We start from the raw sequence: 22,916 nt of genomic DNA on the forward strand, positions 1-22,916 counted from the left end.
TCCTCAGCCCTATTTTGTTTTTTTCTCGGACTTCTTTCTACATTTTTTTCCCAGTGGCTGATGCCCTTTGTAGTTGTCATCTTCTTTTTTTCCACACACACACACACACAAAAAGATGTCCTAGCCTTTTCTAAATACTTGTCCTTTTTCCAAGTATTTCTCTGTCCTTCATTGAGCACACAGTGAGCTTGTGGTGCTGGGGGTGAGCTGTGGACAGGGTGCTGTGTTTCCCTGCGGGAGCTCACTTGCTGAGGCAGAAGGGAAGACTCGGCAGAGTGGGCCTCCAAGTAGGAGCATTTGCCTCATGTTGGAGCCAGGAGTTCTCCCAGGAGGAGAGGGCACCAAAGCTGGCAGCAGATGTGAGCATTTGCTACTTTCATAGCATTTCCTAAATTTGAATTCTGCTTTCTTCATTCCTATTTTTTTCCCCTATATTTGCTTCCTGGCAGATTTTGTTGTTGTTGTTGTTGTTTTAGATACTGAGGATTCATCCCAAGGGTGCTTAGCCACCAAGCCACATCCTCAGCCCTTTTTTTATATTTTATTTTGAGACAGGGTCTCACTGAGTTGCTTAGGGTCCCGCTAAATTGCTGAGGCTGACTTTGAACTTGTGATACTCCTGCCTCAGACTCCTCTCCTAATTTGTTTGCCTTACTGTGAAACTGACAGTTTTTAATCCTCTTTCATTTTTTAAAAACCTTATATTAAGGAACATTTCAAACATACTCAAAAGTAGGCAGATTACTATTAGGAACCCCCACATTTCCTATCAGTCTATTTCACTTAATTGTACTGAAAGCAAGAAGAATAAAAAAAAAATAGCTTCCTTCAATTTTTGTTCCTAGAATTGAATTTAACAAAATATTAAAGTAATCTCTTCTCTTAGCCCTTTCATTTTCTAGTTTCTGTTAAATTGAGTGTTACAGGTTGCACCTTTTTTTTTTTTTTTTTTTTTTTTGGTAGTGCAGGGGGTTGAACAAAGGGCCTTGCTTATGCTAGGAAAGTTCTCTACCACTGAGCTACATCCCCAATCTTTCTTTTTCTTCTGATGGTGAAATCCCCCTTGCCTTCTTTCTCTAGGTTGTGCTGTGTTACAGGTCAGCCCCAAGGTCGAAACACCTTCTCACTCTAATGTGGTGCAAGAGGCCTGCAGATGCAGCCTTGATGAGTTTGTTATTGTAGGTAAGATTTGTATTCTTGTTGGCTCTGACTGGCTGCCTCCCCACACCCCTCTTCACACACTAACATGTAATACACACAGTACCCCATTTTAGTGGCATGCAAAGAAATGTCTATCAAGATCAAATTATGTCTCTGATATTAAAAAGTTATTTTTTTTTGCTTGACATGTCTTGCTAGCTAATCTCTCATCTCACTTGTAGAATTGAATGAAAAAGCAGATATTCATTAGGATCTAATATCTGCTTGATCTCTCAATTATATTCTGGTGAAATTTCAGATGAAATTCTATCTATGATCTTTGGCTGGAGCCTCATATTTGAAACTCAGAAGAACCTAAGGCATGGAGATGTGGAATAATTGGTTCTTTCTGAGAGGCAGGGAGCTCTTTTCATGTTCTTCTTACAAAATTGACTATGATTAAGTGAAATAGACTGAAAGATCTCACTACTCTTTCTTTTATTTTCCCACAGAAGTTGGAGAGTTTAATGATATCAGAGAAACTTGTAGCTGTTCCTACAGGTCCTGTAAGAGGTAATTGTCCTCCATGTGCACTTAGGCCCCTGGGTGGGTACCTTGTAGGTACTGTGGACGTTAGGTCTCGAACAGGGATTAGCCAGCTCAAAGATGGGGATTACCACCTAAATCAGTCAATCAGCCCTCTCCCCTACCCCAGTTAGGGGCTTTGTGTTACTCTAGCAATAACCAAGTCAACTAACTTAGAAAAGTTTTATTTAGCTTACAATTTGAGAGGTTCAAAGGCATGGTAGCTGCACAGTCCTCTGGTGAGGATGGTGGTTGGAGGGACAACATGGTGGAAGTGTATGTCAGAGAGAACATTCACATCTTAAGCCAGGAAGCAGGGTCCCACTCCCTTCTGAGGGCACACCTCCAGTGACCTAAGAACCTCTCACTAGGCTCTACCTCCCAAAAGTTCCACTGCCTCCAGATAATAGTGCCACCCTGAGGACCAAGCCCTTAACATCGGGGCCTTTGGAGAATGCTGTATATATTCAAGTCGTAGCAGCCCCAAAGGCTTTATAGCACTTAAAAGGTTTTTGTATACATTCTCATTTAATCCTCATGAGCAGGCCTGTCAAGTTTCCATGTGTGTATTTATTTTTAAACCTCATTTTATAGACCTAGAAGTTAAGGCCCCTAGAGCATGTGCCTCAGGTTACAGTGCTATTACATAGCAGAAGTAGGGCTTGTGCTCAGGCTTTATGACTTGAAATTTGGTGCATTTTTCACCTTCAAGTCTTAGGCACGTATACTATGAACTAACTGTATTGCTTAAGATACCAGCCAGTGACTGACGCTGGTTTCACCCAATAACCTCCTCTGAGTTGGGGGTAGAAAGAACAGTTGGAAACCTGAGGAAGAGTCTGAGCCCATGCCTCATGTATATAGTTTTCCAATTTTTACATCTCTTATGTTTCAGTGTTTCTCATGAGGCAGACTTCAATTCTCCTGAGTTGTTAGCCAAAGAGTTGTACCAAGTATTCCAGAAGTGCTGGGTATCGTCAGCAGTTAAGTATCAGCTGGCAGATTCCCTGAATGCAAGTGATTCAGGAGTAAGTATTAAAATAAATTGACCTTGAATCAAAAGTTCCTAAATTCTCTGTTTACCTAGCCCATTCACTTCCAATATTTATGCTTTCTTGAATGGTATCCCCCATGGGGGAGACTTGAAACCAAAGATGAAACCAGCATGTATTGGGTGCTTGTTGTGTATCAGGGACTGTGCTTTGTGAGCCACATTTTATTTATTTATTTTATTTTATTTTTTTTATTGTTGGTTGTTCAAAACATTACATATTTCTTAACATATCATATTTCACACTTTGATTCAAGTGGGCTATGAACTCCCATTTTTACCCCGTATACAGATTGCAGAGTCACATCAGTTACACTTCCACTGATTTACATATTGCCATACTAGTGTCTGTTGTATTCTGCTGCCTTTCCTATCCTCTACTATCCCCCCTCCCCTCCCCTCCCCTCCCCTCTTCTCTCTCTACCCCCTCTACTGTAATTCATTTCTCCCCCTTGTATTATTTTTCCTTTTCCCCTCACTTCCTCTTGTATGTAATTTTGTATAACCCTGAGGGTCTCCTTCCATTTCCATGCAATTTCCCTTCTCTTTCGCTTTCCCTCCCACCTCTCATCCCTGTTAAATGTTAATCTTCTTCTCATGCTCTTCGTCCCTACTCTGTTCTTAGTTACTCTCCTTATATCAAAGAAGACATTTGGCATTTGTTTTTTAGGGATTGGCTGGCTTCACTTAGCATAATCTGCTCTAATGCCATCCATTTCCCTCCAAATTCTATGATTTTGTCATTTCTTAATGCAGAGTAATACTCCATTGTGTATAAATGCCACATTTTTTTAATCCATTCATCTATTGAAGGGCATCTAGGTTGGTTCCACAGTCTTGCTATTGTGAATTGTGCTGCTATGAACATCGATGTAGCAGTGTCCCTGTAGCATGCTCTTTTTAGGTCTTTAGGGAATAGACCAAGAAGGGGAATAGCTGGGTCAAATGGTGGTTCCATTCCCAGCTTTCCAAGAAATCTCCATACTGCTTTCCAAATTGATTGCACCAATTTGCAGTCCCACCAACAATGAACAAGTGTGCCCTTTTCTCCACATCCTCACCAGCACTTGTTGTTGTTTGACTTCATAGTGGCTGCCAATCTTACTGGAGTGAGATGGTATCTTAGGGTGGTTTTGATTTGCATTTCTCTGACTGCTAGAGATGGTGAGCATTTTTTCATGTACTTGTTGATTGATTGTATGTCCTCCTCTGAGAAGTGTCTGTTCAGGTCCTTGGCCCATTTGTTGATTGGGTTATTTGTTATCTTATTGTCTAATTTTTTGAGTTCTTTGTATACTCTGGATATTAGGGCTCTATCTGAAGTGTGAGGAGTAAAGATTTGTTCCCAAGATGTAGGCTCCCTATCTACCTCTCTTATTGTTTCTTTTGCTGAGAAAAAACTTTTTAGTTTGAGTAAGTCCCATTTGTTGATTCTAGTTATTAACTCTTGTGCTATGGGTGTCCTATTGAGGAATTTGGAGCCCGAACCCACAGTATGTAGATGATAGCCAACTTTTTCTTCTATCAGACGCTGTGTCTCTGGTTTGATATCAAGCTCCTTGATCCATTTTGAGTTAACTTTTGTGCATGGCGAGAGAAAGGGATTCAGTTTCATTTTGATGCATATGGATTTCCAGTTTTCCCAGCACCATTTGTTGAAGATGCTATCCTTCCTCCATTGCATGCTTTTAGCCCCTTTATCAAATATAAGATAGTTGTAGTTTTGTGGATTGGTTTCTGTGTCCTCTATTCTGTACCATTGGTCCACCTGCCTGTTCTGGTACCAGTACCATGATGTTTTTGTTACTATTGCTCTGTAGTATTGTTTGAAGTCTGGTATCGCTATACCGCCTGATTCACACTTCCTGCTTAGCACTGTTTTTGCTATTCTGGGTCTTTTATTTTTCGATATGAATTTCATGATTGCTTTCTCTATTTCTACCAGAAATGCCGTTGGGATTTTGATTGGCATTGCATTAAACCTATAGAGAACTTTTGGTAATATCGCCATTTTGATGATGTTAGTTCTGCCTATCCATGAACAGGGTATATTTTTCCATCTTCTAAGATCTTCTTCAATTTCTCTCTTTAGGGTTCTGTAGTTTTCATTGTATAAGTCTTTCACCTCTTTTGTTAGATTGATTCCCAAGTATTTTATTTTTTTTGAGGATATTGTGAAAGGACTGTTTTTCCTCATTTCCATTTCAGAGGATTTGTCACTGATATACAGGAATGCCTTTGATTTATGCATGTTGATTTTATATCCTGCCACTTTGCTGAATTCATTTATTAGCTCTAATAGTTTCTTTGTAGACCCTTTTGGGTCTGCTAGGTATAGAATCATGTAATCTGCAAATAGTGATAATTTAGGTTCTTCTTTTCCTATTTTTATGCCTTTAATTTCTTTCATCTGTCTAATTGCTCTGGCCAGTGTTTTGAGAACTATGTTGAACAGAAGTGGTGAGAGAGGGCATCCCTGTCTTGTTCCAGATTTTAGAGGGAATGCCTTCAATTTTCCTCCATTCAGAATGATGCTAGCCCGAGGCTTAGCATAGATTGCTTTTACAATGTTGAGGTATGTTCCTGTTATCCCTAGTTTTTCTAGAGTTTTGAACATAAAGGGATGCTGTACTTTGTCAAATGCTTTTTCTGCATCTATCGAGATGATCATATGGTTCTTAATTTTAAGTCTATTGATGTGGTAAATAACATTTATTGATTTCCGTATATTGAACCAGCCTTGCATCCCAGGGATGAATCCTACTTGATTATGGTGCACAATTTTTTTGATATGTTTTTGAATCCGATTCGCCAGAATTTTATTGAGGATTTTCGCATCTAGGTTCCTTAGAGATATTGGTCTGTAGTTTTCTTTCTTTGAAGTGTCTTTGTCTGGTTTAGGAATCAGGGTGATGTTGGCCTCGTAGAATGAATTTGTTAGTTCTCCCTCCTTTTCTATTTCCTGAAATAGCTTGAAAAGTATTGGTATTAGTTCCTCTTTAAAGGTTTTGTAAAACTCTGCTGTATACCCATCCGGTCCTGGGCTTTTCTTAGTTGGTAGTCTTTTGATGTTTTCTTCTATTTCCTCAATTGATATTGGTCTGTTTAGGTTGTCTATATCCTCCTGACTCAATCTGGGCAGATCATATGACTTAAGAAATTTATCAATGCCTTCACTATCTTGTATTTTATTGGAGTATAAGGATTCAAAATAATTTCTGATTATCTTCTGTATTTCTGAAGTGTCTGTTGTGATGTTGCCTTTTTCATCCCGTATGCTAGTAATTTGGGTTCTCTCTCTTCTTCTCTTCGTTAGCATGGCTAAGGGTCTGTCGATTTTATTTATTTTTTCAAAGAACCAACTTTTGGTTTTGTCAATTTTTTCAATTGTTTCTTTTGTTTCGATTTCATTAATTTCAGCTCTGATTTTAATTATTTCTTGCCTTCTACTTCTTTTGCTGTTGTTTTGCTCTTCTTTTTCTAGGATTTTGAGATGAAGTATGAGATCATTTATTTGTTGGTTTTTTCTTTTTTTAAGGAATGAACTCCAAGCAATGAATTTTCCTCTTAGAACTGCTTTCAATGTGTCCCATAGATTCCGATGTGTTGTGTCTGAGTTTTCATTTAACTCTAAGAATTTTTTAATTTCCTCCTTGATGTCTTCTAAAACCCATTGATCATTCAGTAAGCTATTGTTCATTCTCCAAGTGATGCATGATTTTTCTTTCCTTCTTTTATCATTGATTTTCAGTTTCATTCCATTATGATCAGATAAGATGCATGGTATTATCTCTACTCCTTTATATTGTCTAAGAGTTGCCCTGTGACATAATATATTATCTATTTTTGAGAAGGATCCATGTGCTGCTGAGAAAAAAGTGTAACTGCTTGATGTTGGGTGGTATATTCTATATATGTCAATTAAGTCTAGGTTGTTAATTGTGTTATTGAGTTCTATAGTTTCCTTATTCAGCTTTTGTTTGGAAGATCTGTCCAGTGGTGAGAGAGGTGTGTTGAAGTCTCCCATGATTATTGTATGGTGGTCTATTAGACTCTTGAACTTGAGAAGAGTTTGCTTGATGAACATAGCTGCACCGTTGTTTGGGGCATATATATTTATGATTGTTATGTCTTGTTGGTGTATGGTTCCCTTGAGCAGTATGTAGTGTCCCTCTTTATCCCTTTTGATTAACTTTGGCTTGAAATCTATTTTATTTGATATGAGTATGGACGCTCCTTCTTGTTTCCGAAGTCCATATGAGTGATATGATTTTTCCCAACCTTTCACCTTTAGTCTGTGTATATCTTTTCCTATCAAATGCATCTCCTGTAGGCAGCATATTGTTGGGTCTTGTTTTGTGATCCATTCTACTAGCCTGTGTCTCTTAATTGGTGAGTTTAAGCCATTAACATTTAGGGTTATTATTGAGATATGGTTTGTTCTTCCAGCCATATTTGTTTATTTATGTTACTAAACATGGTTTGTTTTCCTCTTTGATTATTTCCCCCCTTTACTGTCCTACCTCCCACTGTTGGTTTTCATTGTTATTTACCGTTTCCTCTTCCTGAAATGTTTTGCCAGGGATGTTTTGAAGAGATGGTTTTCTAGCTGCAAATTCTTTTAACTTTTGTTTATCGTGGAAGGTTTTAATTTCATCTTCCATCCTGAAGCTTAATTTCGCTGGATACACGATTCTTGGTTGGAACCCATTTTCTTTCAGTGTTTGAAATATGCTATTCCAGGATCTTCTAGCTTTCAGAGTCTGTGTTGAAAGTTCAGCTGTTATCCTGATTGGTTTACCCCTAAATGTGATCTGCTTCCTTTCTCTTGTAGCTTTTAAAATTCTCTTCTTATTCTGTATGCTGGGCATCTTCATTATAATGTGTCTAGGTGTGGATCTCTTATGATTTTGCACATTCGGCGTCCTGTAGGCTTCTAGGATTTGGGATTCTGTCTCATTCTTCAAGTCTGGGAAGTTTTCTCGTATTATTTCATTGAATAGATTGCTCATTCCTTTGGTTTGGAGCTCTATACCTTCCTGTATCCCAATGACTCTTAAGTTTGGTCTCTTTATGTTATCCCATATTTCTTGGATGTTCTGCTCATGGTTCCTTAACAGTCTTGCTGAGCTGTCCATGTTCTTTTCAAGTTGAAATACTTTGTCTTCATTGTCTGATGTTCTATCTTCTAAGTGTTCTACTCTGCTGGTAGTATTCTCAATTGAGTTTTTAAGTTGTTTTATTGCTTCCTGTATTTCTAGGATTTCTATTTGTTTGTTTTTTATTACCTCTATCTCCCTGTATAGTTGATCTTTTGCTTCTTGGATTTGTTTATGTAATTCATTGTCGAAGTGATCTTTCATTGTCTGATTTTGCTGTCTAATGTCTTCCTTGAGACTCCAGATCATCTGAAGCATGTATATCCTGAATTCTTTATCTGACATTCCATCTGCTGCAGCTATTACCTCTTCTAAAGTTGAGTTGACCTGCATTGCTTGTGGTCCTTTCTTTCCTTGTCGTTTCATACTGCTCGCGTTTCTTTCTGCTTGGTGAAACTGTTGTGTTTTTGAAATTTTCCCCCTATATATTTATATTGCTCTTGTATAGTTGAAAAGTCTCCCTTGCAGGGCAGGCAGCGGCTGTGCTCCTCCTCCAATTGGGGTGATCTGTCTACCACGCTGGCGGGCCGCTGGGTCTGTGCTGCTGGTCGGTCGCAGGTCTGCCTACCTTGCAGGCACTGGCTGCGGCTCTGCTTTGTCCTTACTCCAATTGGGGTGACGTGTCTACCACGCCGGTGGGTCGCTGGGCCTGTTCCGGGCATGGGCGGCGGCTCTGCTCTACCCCTACTCCAATTGGGGTGATGTGACTACCACGCCGGTGGGCTGCTGGGCCTGTTCCGGGCGCGGGCGGCGGCTCTGCTCTGCCTCTACTCCAATTGGGGTGACGTGTCTACCATGCCGGCAGGCCGCTGGGCCTGTTCCTCCGGTCGGTCGCAGGTCTGCCTACCTTGTGGGCATGGGTGGCGGCTCTGCTCTGCCCCTAGTCCAAATGGGGTGATGTGACTACCACTCCGGTGGGCTCCTGGGCCTGTTCCGTGCGCGGGCGGTGGCTCTGCTCTGCCCCTACTCCAATTGGTGTGACGTGTCTACCACGCCGTCAGGGCGCTGGGCCTGTTCCACCGGTCGGTCTCAGGTCTACCTACCTTGCGGGCTCTGGCGGCTGCTCTGCTCAGCCCCTACTGCAGTTGGGGTGAAGTGATACCACGCCGGCGGGTCGCTAGGTCTGTTTCGGGCGTAGGCGGCGGCTCTGCTCTGCCCCTACTCCAATTGGTGTGATGTGTCTACCACACCGGCAGGCCGCTGGGCCTGATCTGCCGATTGGTCGCTGGTCTGCCTACCTTGTGGGCTCGGGCGGCGGCTCTGCTCGGCCCCTACTGCAGTTGGGGTGAAGTGATACCACGCCGGCGGGTCGCTGGGGCTGCTCTGGGCGTGGGCGGCATCTCTGCTCTGCCCCTCTGGCCTCCACAGTATTCAGCAGGATCTGGACCGAGAAGCAGTTTCCGCGGGTTCTTTAGCCCTGGGCCAGAGCAGTTCCGGGAGCCAGAATTCGGCCTCTCCGGGCTCTGTATGTTCTGATAGGAGCAGGCTCCAAGAGGCAGTTTCCGCGGGTTCTTTAGCACTGAGCCTGAGTACTTTGTCTGCGAGACGCAGGCGAATGGCAGCCTGAAATTACCTGTTCTATAGTTGAATGAGCTGCGATCAGTCAAAAACAGGGATGATGACGTCAGCTCTCAAGATCTGTGAGTCACATTTTAATCCCATGTATCTTATCAGGAGAATGCTCTTATCTTTGTTGTTTTAAAATGCTGGGCCTAGACCTCCGCTGGGCTGGTCAGTGGTCAAGCAGGAGTCAAGCCCCAGCTGCCTCATTTTAAAGTACAGGCTGGTTTCTTTGTAGCCCATAGCACCCTCTGAGCATGCAGCTGGGTGGGGGTGGAGGACTTGTGACAAAGGCTAAAATAAGAGTGGGGAGAAAACACTCTGGAAGTGTTGGGGAGGGAGAGTTTAATTTTATCAGGGAAACTGGGAAGGCTGATTGGCAAGTATTAGTCCAGGAGCACCTGAACAGAGCTGTTTCTAGGGAGACACACCACAAGACGGTGCTCATAGACACTGCTTCCCAGTCTGTTGACTGACCGAGGGAGTCTTCTGAAAAATTTTCCAGGTCAAAATGACCTACTTGCTGAAAATTCAAAGTCTGGAAACAAACTAAAAATACTCCTAAGAAAACTGAGCCTCATAGGAGCTGTGGGGGGGTGAGGTGGAGGTGGAGGGCCCTTGCCATGGTTCAGGTAAAAACAGTTTTAATTTTCATGATACATTTTAAGATAGGAAACACATTTGAATGCTCTTTATTTAAACTCTTAAAATACTTATGGTTTTCCTAAATCCTCTTATGTGATATACAGGTTGCAAATGAAGAAAATGTCCGAAAAGACTTTGAATCCAGTATGGATATAGTACAGGACATTCAATTTAAGTCTAGGATCAGAGGGACTGAAGACTGGGCTCCCCCTAGATTTCAGATCATACTTGATCTTCATCCACCACTCAAGTAAGTATAGACTACTGCCTGGATCCCAGTCCATTGAAAGAAAACAGGTGGTGATGGAACCTACTGATTCTTTATTCTTTTTTTTTCTTCTTTTGATACCAGGGATTACATTTGGGGCACTTAGCCACTGAGCCACATCGCTAGCTCTTTTTATTTTTTATTTTGAGACAGGGTCTCATTAAGTTGCTTGGGGCCTCACTAAGTTGCTGAGGTTGGCCTTCCTGCCTCAGCCTCCTTTAGTCACTGGGATTATAGGCATGTGCCAGTATGTTTGGCTCCACCAATTCTTTATTGAGGTAGAGGAAGGAAAAAAGAGTGTGCTCAGGGATACAGGGAAATTTGGAACAGGAATGTTGTGCATATCTTTCTAGCTTAGTTTTTCTGACACGTTGTTTATCATGGGCTTTTGGGTGCTCTGTAGGTTTTGACAAACTGAGAATGTGACTATGCATCCTTAACTGTAAGTATTCCATAGCAACTGAAAATTAAATAGGCTTTAAGGCAATTTTTAAAGTGGTTAATAATGGAACTAAAAAAATCAAATATTACAATTTGAAAAGACTGGATCATTCCATATTTCCCATGCCGGTAGTGTGTACTAAAAACTAATACATTTTCAAAAGGGAAAATTCAATCTTGAAGAGCACTCCTATAATTGATAAATGTAGCAGAATATCAATAAAAACATTCTCATTCTTTTAGAAATAGCAAAAGTCAGAAAAGACTTAAAATCTAAAATGATGCAGAAAAGTAAATAAACCGTGCATTCATGTGAATGCATACACACACAGAGACTAACAGTAGTTTAATTGTAATTTGTTCTGAGATTATATGACAGTTTATAGAGAAAGATTACAGAATAGACATTCTTACCAGCTCATTTTTCCACTCCTCTTGGTTTGTGTTAAATTTGGTGAGCACACTCCAGAGGGTCATAAAGGGACTGTGGAACCTTGTTGATTTGGCCCTAAGAAAGTGCCTCATAGATTCATTCTGTTTTTTTCTTTAGAGAGTATGGCAAGAAAGTCTTTGGAGCTGCTTGGGCAGAAGAGCTCACTGGCTCTCTAGGTCTTGTGAGAGGTCATTTTTATTGGCATGGGATATCTCTTCTGTAGGGATTCTCTCGATCATCTTTAAGGTAGATGGGCAGAAACTTAGCATACTTTTGCATTCACCATTTTTGCTGGCCTTGAACTCCAATTCAATTTTAACCATCTTGTCTTGGTGAAATTGTGTACAGCAGTTCAGTAGGAAACATTTCCATGGAGTATTTCTTCCATTACCCCTTTTCATTAAATATCTTTGGATCCATTTATGAACTTTCCAAAGACCTCACCTTTTGGTGGTGTTCTTCCTGAACCGTCTTCCACTGTAATGTGGAGAAAAACTCCTGTGCACGGGCAATGAAAAGTTCTTAAAGACCCCATGGTGGAGTAAAAATTTGTGATTCTGACCTCTATACTTTAGGGACAGAAGAGAGTTTTAAAGGGTTTAAGCTTTAAAAGATGCAGATAGTTCAATTAGAAAATTGTACTAGATAAATCTCATTTTTTTTCCAAATGATAAATGACAAAATTAAGGTCCCAAGGGAAGAAACACATCATGATGTCCATTGGTTAAAAAATGTTCCATTGGCCACATTATTAATGTTATTATAACCATTAATGTTATTATAATATTAATGTTATTATAACCATTTTCTGTCCTCAGGAGGGAGCTGGTGGTAGTGGCCCAGAATTTCCTCTGTGCTGGCTGTGGAACTCCAATAGAGCCTAGTAAGTATGGATAATGGATTGCTTGTCTGATAGAGTAACTACAAAGTTACATGACCGACCAGGAACCAGAAGGATCAGAGTCTTAGCTGCCTCCCCATTAAGCATTTGACTCCAAATACACGGCATCCCTGCTGGATTTTCAAGGGGATGCTTACTCTTGATTTGGGATTTGCATCTCTGGATTTCTCCCTTCAGTATCCACCCCACCCGCACAACATACTTAATGACTGGCTCCTTTACTTCCTTGACATCTTTGCTCAAAAATCTTGGGGTATTCCCAGGGCTGCTCTGTGAAAAATGCCCAGCTTTCCATACTGAGCTCAAGCAATTACACGAACACTTTGTGTTAGCTGTCATTATGTTTTATTGGTAGCATGTTCTTCCTAGAAAATTTTTATTTCACTGATTTGTCTCATTGACTGTCTCCATCACTAGATTATAAACTGGGAGGCTGATATGTTACTGGTTTTGTTCATTGTTTTATCATCGACTCCTAGAAGAGTGCTGGGCTCACAGCTGGTCCTCAAAGGTTGTTTGTTGAGAGAATGAATGGCTTGCCTGGGAGCTGGGCAGCTTTTTCAGAGAGAGTTGGAGGAGGTAGCCTGCCGGGATCATTTCTGGGCTGAGGCCTAAGAAGCCAGGCTTCCCCCAGCAAGTTTCCCACTTGGGACTGGGAATTCCTTTCACTTCTGTCATGTGCTCTAGATAAAAATAGATAAAAATAGAAAGCAGAAGTCTGTCTGGACTTCCTCTACTGTATTGGATGACAGGCATCGTAGTTAGAACCAGTTTTTTTTAACTGACTCATTTACTCAGTCTGTTGGTTCCCCACTGTGTCCTGGTGCCTCAGTAAATATCAGATTCATGAGTCAGAAACTATAGACATGTGACTGAATCCCACTAACTTCTTAAGAACTTCCTGAGTTTGTTTAAACATGGAGCTGTGTGTCTACAGATTTGACACTGTGGTGAATTTTAAACATGGTCTTGCCTTTGTGGAGTCCACATAAATCATCAACCATGCAAATAAAACCAAGGGTGTTGTATATAAGGAAAGAGAAAGGTGAAAGTATTATGGGGTTTATAGCAAGCAACTTTTTTCTCACAGTTCTTAATTGTACAAAACAGTAAGATTCATTGTTATGGATTTGTTGTACATGCACATGATACAACAATGTAATTTGGCCAATATCATTCCTTTCTCTCCCTTCCTGCCTCCTCCTAGTATCTTTCCTGTCCTCTACTGATCTCCCTTTGACTTTAAGTAATGTCCCCAGCCCTCATCTTTCTTTTCCTTTTTCCTCTTTAGCCTCCACATATGAAAGAAAACATAATGACTCTTGACTTTCTGAGTTTGGCTTATTTTCCTTAACCTAATGGTCTCAAGTTCCATCCATTTTCCTGCAAAATACATCATTTCATTCTTTTCTGTGGTTGAGTAAAACTCCATTACAGCAAGGGAACTTAATCTGCTCTTGAGGCAGGGCTACTGGGAGTGAGAAGTTTTGTAAGAAAGGATTGTTTCCTAAAGGTAGGTGCTCATCATGTGCAGAGTGCCTGTGGCAGCTGAAAAGAAGCCCTGTGTGGCTGGAGAGTGAGAAAGAGAGAGTGCAGGCTGGAGGGGCCGGCAGGAGCACAGATCGTACAGGACCTTAACAACTATGGGCGTAGTTGTTCATGACGTGTTAACCATTTGGAGCTTTTCCTGCAAACTTCCTTTAGCTCTTGGGATAACTTTTTTAACTTTGTATTCGGAGATAATTTTAGACTTAAAAGAATTATTGCAAAAATAGTACAGTCAGTTCCCAAATCCCTTTCTCCGAGCTTCCCCCAATGTCAACATCTTATGTAATCACAGTAAAATTAGTAAATCTCAGACATTAGCATTGGTGCAATACCACTTATTATAGACTTTATAGATTTTTTTTCAGGTTTTTTACCACTGTCCTTTATTTTTTTCCATAAACCAATTTGGAATTTCACATAGAATTTAGTTATTATTCTTAGTCGCTTTTAATCTCACACTGTGAACCTGACATTTCACCCTTTACTACTAAGCATATCCTAAAAATGAGGATGACAAACAGCACACCTAAATAAATAAATAAATAAATAAATAAATAAATAAATAAATAAATACAATTCAGTATTGTCTGCTAGTAGTCCATTTTCATTTGCTGCTCTTAAGATATCAATTATAGCTAATTATTTCATGCAGATTCCAGTTGAATTTCATACCATGCATTTAGTTATTTCTTAAGTTGGATGTATTCTTTAACTTCTCTATACAGTATGATAGCCACTTACTCATGTGGCTATGATTAAATTAAATGATTAATTAATTAACTTGTGCGATGAATGAATAATACAAAAACTATCATATGTAACACATGGCTACTGTGTTGGAAAGCACAGATATAAAACATTTCCAGAAAGATCTATTTGGACAACACTGTTTTAGAATACCTCATTAACTTTTCACAGAAGAACAATTGCTGCTTAGAGAAGGATTTTTCTAAGTTAGTGCTGTTGCCTTTGTTTCGGGGGATGTCCTGTGCCTTGTAGGATATTTAGCAGCATCAGTTGCCAGTAGGAATCCCCCAGTAGTGACAACTAAAAATGTCTCCAGCTATTTCCAAATGTTCTTTGAGGGCTGAGAGCCACTAGTTTAGGACACTTTGTTCTGTTTTAATTAAGGGTCTTAGGAAACCAGAAGAGATGAGCATAATTTATTCTGTATAGGTAGCATTACACTTGTATGTATTCAGTGAAGTTTGATGAATGAGTGAACAGATGTTGAGATGTTAGGGGTTTTAGATGTTAGGGGAAGATGAATTCCATCAGGAAGATTTATTGGCCCCTTGTTTCCTCCTTTCTCCTCCAGTCTTGCCAAGTTTAATCAAGAATGTAGAGTATAGAGGCCAAAAGATATCTTTTATAGTTTATTTCCTGCCATGTTTGTAGCATTTTTCTGATTTTTTTTTGTTGTTGTTATTGGTGGTGGTGATTTCACTGTTTAAAATGACCCCTGAGCATAGTGCTGAGGTGCTAAATAGTGTCCCTAAGCACAATAAAGTTATGACTGTTCTTATGGAGAAAATATGGTTTATAGTGCTTTTGGCTTTGAATCCAATGTCATAAACCAACAAAATATATTAATTAGGGCATTTTTAAACAGAAATATACATGAAATAGAGTTGTAAATTGATCCTTTGCTGGAAATGTAATTAGGGGATGCTCGTGGGTTCCTGGCCCTGTCTTCCCCAGGAGCAGTGGTTCAGCGTTGGCTAATTCAGCGTTCATGGCACCTTATGGAGCATAAGGAATGCAAACCCACTGTGTTAGTTTGCTTTTAAAAATCAGCTCTGAGAGTGACCTGGGACTGAGGGATAATTTGGGCAGAAGCAGAGGCATCAGCTCCTCCCCTTCTCTCCACCAAGTGCCGCAGAGGAGGTGCAGGGCTTGACAGCCATAGCTGGAGCTCTGCCAGCCCAGGCCTGGATTAAAATCCTGCTCGCCTGCTTCCTGCTTGCTTGCCCCTGCCTTGACTTGACTCCCATTACTTGTGTTTTCATCAATGAAATAAGGAAATAATATCCCCTACCTCACACAGTTTCGAGTCTGATATAGCATATGTCTGACATGTAAGCAGTGTGTGGCACAGAGGAGGTCCTGGAAAAAGGTTGCTCCTGTGGCCACTCAGGCCTTGTATAGTTTTCAAGCCATTCTTTGGAAACCTTATTCAGAATCTGCAGTGTGCTGGTTCTATAGTAGCTGCATTCCCAACCATTATTTCATTAATTCCCACAGTGTACGTCACTGAATGTGTCAACTGGTGATATTACTCCTCCCCCAGGCATGTTAGTTAGAAAGGCACATGAGTCAAACCAAGGATGATAAATATCCAGCTTTCAAACCTGGCTCATTTTAGACTCGAGTGTTGAGGGAGGGGCACCTGGGAGATTCCAGGTGGATCATTTTCCTTCTAGTGGTAAGTGCAGGGATATTTGTCACCTTTATGTTTATGCCTTTCATTTATTGATTTATTTTATTAGGGAAGTTTCCTAAAATAGTGCCGATTCATGTTTGCAAATTAAAAAGTATGAAGAGCACCAATCATTTTCACCCACTTTCCAGAAATATTCACTATTGGCTCTTGGTGGCATCTAGACTGTGTATGTATGTATTTTAAAAAACAAAATTGACATCATATTATGTCTACCTGTAACCGGGGTGTGCCTCCCCACGACTTCCCTCTCGCCCTCTGGGGTGTAGCACTTCATGCTGAAGCACTGCACTTTACACTGAGAGTGCTGCACTTACGGAGCGAGTTGCCTTTTGATGCACACTTTGGTTGCTGCTCCCCCATCCCCATCTTGGGGGTACTTTAGTGACTACCTTTGTGTGTGTCCATGTGCCTGTTGGCATTTGTCTGATGGAATCACGGAGTTGGGATTACTGCTACACACGTAACACTGAAGCATGTCCCAGCAGTGTGCTCCTAAAAGGATATTCCCTCAGTAGCCAGGGTGAGTGCCTGCCCCTGGACACCTCACCTGTTCTAAGTCATCTAGATTGTGACACTATGGAGGAGAACAGAGTATCTCACTGCTTTAATACGCACTTCCCCGACTCTTATGAAGATTGTTTTTTACGTTTCTTTTGGTTATTGCTTTGCTTTCCATGTTGGACCTGTTCCCATCCTTTGTTCATTTTTGTATTTTTCTCTCTGACATGTCAGGGAACTCTTTTGCATGCTGCTTCCTAGTATTGTGTATGTACTGCTTTGGTATTTACAAAGCACTCTTCCTGTGTGTGATATTGAATCCAGTTCTGAGTTGCATTTTGTGGTTTCAGGACAGTTGGCCTAAGAGATTCTGAGCTGCCTTAGGTTTTCCTGTTAGTGACAAGTGGAGTCTGTGCTCCCAGCCAGATTTAAGATCCTAAATGGAATGCTCTTTTTGTTACATTGCAGTTTGCTTTATCCATCTTCCAAACCCAGGAGTATTTAGGGAGGGTTCTAATTTTCCAACATCTATCCCCTATAGCAAAGCTTGTAAGTGTCTACAGTGTAAATTCCCAAGTCCTGCCAGTGTTTTTCCAGCTGTCATGAGGTCATGTATGACTTTACCATCTTAAAAACAGCCATTGGAGTCTTTGAATCTTGCATAGGAATTGGTGGTGGTGGGCAGCTCTGGGTTGATTTCCAGCCTTAGGTGTGTGACACTCCGTCTCTGATGTGCTTGGCAGAGTTTGTGAAGCGGCTCCGGTACTGTGAATATCTGGGGAAGTATTTCTGTGACTGCTGTTACTCGTATGCAGAGTCCTGCATCCCTGCACGGATCCTGATGATGTGGGACTTCAGGAAGTACCACGTCAGCAATTTCTCCAAAAAGCTCCTGGATAGCATATGGCACCAACCCATTTTCAATCTGCTGAGCATCGGCCAGAACCTCTATGCGAAAGTCAAGGAACTGGACAGGGTAAAGGTGAGCAGGTGCCTCTGCAGGGGAAGTGAGTTCAGCTAAGTGTCCCAGGGCAGGAAATGTATCTCACTCTAGTTTCAGGGCATCTCATTCGGACCTTCTGAGAGGCAGATGGACTGTGATGTAAATGAAGCTTGACCTCTGGGGCCCTCACACAGACTCCTTTCCAAGGCCCCTACTAAATCTTTATATTAATACATAATTTGTGTTTTTCTTGAAGAAAGTCCTAAAGTTGTGTAAAGCTTCAGGCTCCACAGTACCTGGATCCATCCAAGTTGACCCTTTGTGGATCTGTGGATTCAGTTCTGAACCCCTGCTCTAGAGGCTGTTTGCTTTAAAGGTTTGTTTTCTCCAGGGGTGCCAATCCACGGTGGTGAAAAGTAGCATTTCACTTTGACGTGTACATTGCCAATATTATTGATTGTTATTTAAATATTTAAATTTCCCTGTTTGGTTTCTCACCTTAGGACATCCAGGAGCAGCTTTTTCATATCAAGAAGCTATTGAAGACCTGCAGGTTTGCTGCCAGGTATGATTCTTGACTGAGACAGTCCATGTTCCCTCCTCCAACTGCTGATCCTCTGAGTGCCTCTGGGAACTTGCTCCCCAGGTCACAGGGCTTCTTAACATGGTGATTACCTCATGGCTGTCCTTGGGAATGCAGACCACCTCTCAAAATTGCTAAGTCACTGGTGGAGTAAGAAGAATGGGCCAGGATAAGGATGAAACAACTCTAGCTAATGGCTTTTTAGTTGTTATTAATAAATTGTAGTGAATATGTATGGCCGCAAATTTACCATCTTTTTTTTTAATATTCTTTTAGTGGTAGATGGAGACAATATATTTATTTATCTTTATGTGGTGCTGAGGATTGAATCCAGGGCCTCACAAATTCTAGGTGAGATTCTACACTGAGCCACAACCCCAGCCCTCAAATTTACCATCTCAATCATGTTAGAGGCAGTTCAGTGGTGCTCAGTCCATTCACATTGCTCTGCTGTCATCACCACTGTCCATCTGCAGAACTCTTTTCCTCTTGCAAACTGGAAATTACGTATATGTTCAACACACCTGCCTGTTTCCTTCCCTGTCCCCTAGAAAATACCTTTCTACTTTACGTTTCTATGAATAGTGACTACTCTCAGTGCCTCATACAAGTGGAATCTGATAGTGTTTTGTCTTTTTGTGGCTTATTTCACATAACAAAATGTCCTCAAGATTCATCCATGTTGATTCATGTGTCAGAATTTCCTTCTGTGCTAGCATGTGTGAGGCACTGGGTTCCATCCTCAGCACCACATGAAAAATAAATAAATAAAATAAAGGTTTAAAAAAAAATTTCCTTCTTTTATAAGGCTGGACAGTATTCCTGTGGGCCTGTATCCATCCACTGAAGGACACTTGGGTTGCTTCGCTGCTTTATGAATAATGCTGCTATGAGCAAGGGGCCTGTTCAGTTCCCCAGAAGGAGAGGCAGGAGGCCTGTCAAATCTGGGCGAGATCACAGCCCTCTGACTCTACTCTAGAAGCTTATCTTAAGGATAAACTTGTGATATGAACAGAGATTTAGCTAAAATGTAGTTTTTAAAATAAGAAATCATGTTTAAAATCTAGCAGGTGTTTAGTAACAGGATGGATGGTACTTAAATTGATACTACATGCATAGGATGGACTGCCAGTCAGTCAGTAAAGATTTAGATGTGAATTCAATGAGAGATTTTTTTTATTTTTATTTTTAGCTATACGTGATAGCATAGTGTATTTTGACATATTATACATACATGGAACATTACTTCCCATTCTTGTGGTTGTACATGATGTGGAGTTACACTGATCATATGTTCATATGTGAACATAGGAAAGTTTTATCTGATTCATTCTACTGTCTTTCCTATTTCCATTGCACCCACCCTCCCTTATTCTTCTTTGTCTAATCCAGTGAACTTCTATTCTTCCCTCCCCCCAGTTATCATATCAGTGAGAACATTGAGAACATTCAGCCTTTGGTTTTTTGAGATTGGCTTATTTTACTTAGCATGAGAGTCTCCAGTTCCATCCATTTTCCAGCAAATGCCATAATTTTATTCTTTTTATGGCTGATTAATATTCTATTATGTGTTTGTGTGTGTGTGTGTGTGTGTGTGTGTGTATGTATTACTTTTTTTTACCCATTCATCTGTTGAAGGACACCTAGGTTGGTTCCATAGCTTAGCTATTGTGAATTGAGCTGCTATAAACATTGATGTGGCCATGTCACACTGTCCTTTGTGTATATGTTGAGGAGTGGATAATTCAGTCAAAGTGTGGTTCCATTCCAAGATTGGTGAGGGATCTCCACACTGCTTTCCAGAATGATTGCAACAATTTTCAGTTCCAGCAGCAATGTAACAGTGTACCTTTCCCCCACATCCTCACCAACAATTATTGTTGCTTGTATTCTTGATAATTGCCATTCTGACTCGAGTGAGGTGCAATCTCAATATAGTTTTAATTTGCATTTCTCTCATTGCTAGACAAGTTGAACATTTTTTCATATATTTGTGGACTGATCATATTTCTTCTTTGATGTGCCTGTTCAGTTCCTTTGCCCATTTATTGATTGAGTTATATTTTTTTGGTGTTATGTTTTTTTTTGAGTTCTCTGTATACTCTAGAATTTAATGCTGTATCTAAGGTGCATATGGCAAAGATTTTCTCCCATTCTGTAGGCACTCTGTTTACATTTTTGATTGTTTCATTTGCTGTGAAGAAGCTTTTTAGTTTTATACATCCCATTTATTGATTTTTTATTTTGCTTCTTGAACCTTAGAAGTCTTATTGAGGAATTCAGTTCCAAAGCCAACATGATAGAGAGTTGGGCCTACTTATTCTTTGAGTAGGCACAGGGTCTCTGGTCCACTTTGATTTGGGTGAGTGATAGGGGTCTAATTTCATTTTGTTGCATATGGATTTCTAGTTTTCCCAGCACCATTTGTTGAAGAGGCTATCTTTTCTCTAAGGTATGTTTATGGTGCCTTTGTCTAGTGTGAGATAACTGTATTTATATGGGTTTCTCTTCTGTACCATTTCAGTGCAGTACCATGCTGTTTTTGTTATGCTAGCTCTATAGTATAATTTAACTTCTAGTATTGTAATGCCTTCTGCTTTGCTTTTCTCACTGAGGATTACTTTGGCTAGTCTGGGCCTCTTATTTTTCCAAATGAATTTCATGACTGCCTTTTCTATTTATATGAAAAATGTCATTGGAATTTTAATAGGAACTGCATTGAATCTGTGTAGGGCTCTTGGTAGTATGTCCATTTTGACAATAGTAATTCTGCCTATGGGAGATCTTTTAAGGTCTTCAGTTTCTTTCTGTAGTTTTCATTGTAGAGGTCTTTCACCTCTGTTGTTGGATTCCCAATTTTTTTTTTTTTGAGGCTATTGTGAATGGGATAGTTTTCCTAATTTTTCCTTTAGTTGATTCAATACTGACGTATAGGAACATAATTGATTTTTAAGTGGAAGAAGAGTCAGTGACTTAAGGGGGTTAAGATATTCATTATAATAAATGAGGTCATAGGCTTTTAGAATATTTTGTTTAGATTTATATCTTTCATCATGGTGATATGTTGCTTTTGGATTTAATTTCCTAGGAAGGACCATGTATCTGTATCAGTAGTCATTGGCCCCTGAGCCCCATCTGGTATCATGGGCCTGACAGGTTAGTGCTTCTCAGGGTTTCCATTTTCCTCATCTATGACATGTAGTAAAACCCACACATCCTCCCTTCTACCAAATCTTGTGAAATAGCCATTCTGTGCTTCAAATTTAAAAAGTTAGCAAATGTACGGTAAGTGCAGGGGGAAAGTCCGACAGCTCATGGTCAGACTTCATGTTACACATGTCAGACTGCGTGTTACCATGAGGGTACAGAAGAGGCGGTATGGAGCACACGTAGGGATGGGGTGGGGTTGGGAGTAGACAAGGCTTCCTGGGGGAAAAGCCTGAGCCTGAAGGGTAAGTTGGAATCAAGAAGAGGAATCTGGAACCTCCACCAGAGGGTGCAGCATGAGTAAGTGTCCCATGCTGGATGGAGAATTAAGCCAATATGACTTCGTGGAGTGCCAGGTCCAGCACAGGCTGCCAGTGACTGTTTTAGGTTATTCAGAAGGAGACCAGGGTAAGGTTTAGATGCCTTTGGTTACTCAGGTAACCATGACTGCTGGCACTCTGATGCCTTAGTCTTCAGCCCAGTGCTAGACTTACAGATTTGGAGTCACATACCTGTTTGTGAGCAGTAATTCTCTTGCTAGCTGTCACAACAGTCACTGGCACTGATACCCTTGAAATTAAGTTGGAATGAACAGGGTGTCATTTTGATTTCATGATAATCAAATGGTACTAGGTGCATATATTTTTTATTAAATAAATGTTTATTACTAATTTTTTTAAAGTAAGATGTGAGCAGAGAAAGAGGGAAAGTTTTCAGTAGGTTCTGCATAAACTTTCTCTAATCACCTTTTTTCCTGCAGACAGCAATGGAGATTATTGGCAGTGTTTACACTCAATTTCCTGATCTCCTCATTTCCTGGAAGTAAAGAGGTTCTCATTGACTCTTGCTCCCAGAGCACTTTCAGTGGTTTTTTAAGTGACTATTCCTGTTTTTTTTAAAATTCATTTTCTTTTTAAAAATTAATTATTTTATCTTAATTAAGTATATGATAGCATAATTCACTCTTATTCATTGAACACAATTGCAGAACAACTTTTCATTTCTCTGGTTGTACACAATGTAGCATTGCACCATATGTGCAGTCTAGATGCTCTTCAATAGATGAATGGATAAAGAAACTGGTATATATACACAGTGGAATATTACTCAGCATTAAAAGAGAATAAAATTATTGCATTTGCAGGATGGAGTTGGAGAATATAATGCTAAACAAAGTAAGCCAATCCCCAAAAAACAAAAGCTGAATATTCTCTCTGATAAATGGATGCTGATTCATAATGAGGGTGAGCAGGACATGAGAAGTAAAATGGAGGAACTTTCATTGGGTAAAGGGGAGGAAAAGGAAGGAAGTGGGTATGGGGGCAGGAAAGATGGTGGAATTGATACACATTTTTACGAGTTGAAAATCAAATGTTCCACTGGGTGCTGTGACTCATGCCTGTAATCCTATAGGCAGAGTCAGGAGGATCACAAGTATATTTTTAATATTATAAAAAATATAAAAGGTTGGGGATGTAGTTCAGTGGTGGAGCAACCCTGGGTTCAATCCC

The 22,916-nt window shown here is 40.4% G+C and overlaps 1 protein-coding gene across 1 annotated transcript in view; it reads left to right on the top strand.

Moving 5' to 3' along the window:
* Window positions 1-22,916, top strand: part of RUBCNL (rubicon like autophagy enhancer) — a 42,828-nt gene that overhangs the window by 16,847 nt on the left and 3,065 nt on the right. The window contains exons 5-11 of the mRNA XM_081278860.1: window positions 1,081-1,182; window positions 1,653-1,713; window positions 2,621-2,753; window positions 10,245-10,390; window positions 12,101-12,165; window positions 17,416-17,654; window positions 18,119-18,180. Of these exons, the coding sequence (XP_081134986.1) occupies window positions 1,081-1,182; window positions 1,653-1,713; window positions 2,621-2,753; window positions 10,245-10,390; window positions 12,101-12,165; window positions 17,416-17,654; window positions 18,119-18,180 (808 nt within the window). The remainder of the gene's footprint in view (window positions 1-1,080; window positions 1,183-1,652; window positions 1,714-2,620; window positions 2,754-10,244; window positions 10,391-12,100; window positions 12,166-17,415; window positions 17,655-18,118; window positions 18,181-22,916) is intronic.

Source organism: Spermophilus citellus (genome assembly GCF_964194105.1).
Source record: "Spermophilus citellus genome assembly, chromosome: 1".
NCBI classification, from domain to species: Eukaryota; Metazoa; Chordata; class Mammalia; order Rodentia; family Sciuridae; genus Spermophilus; species Spermophilus citellus.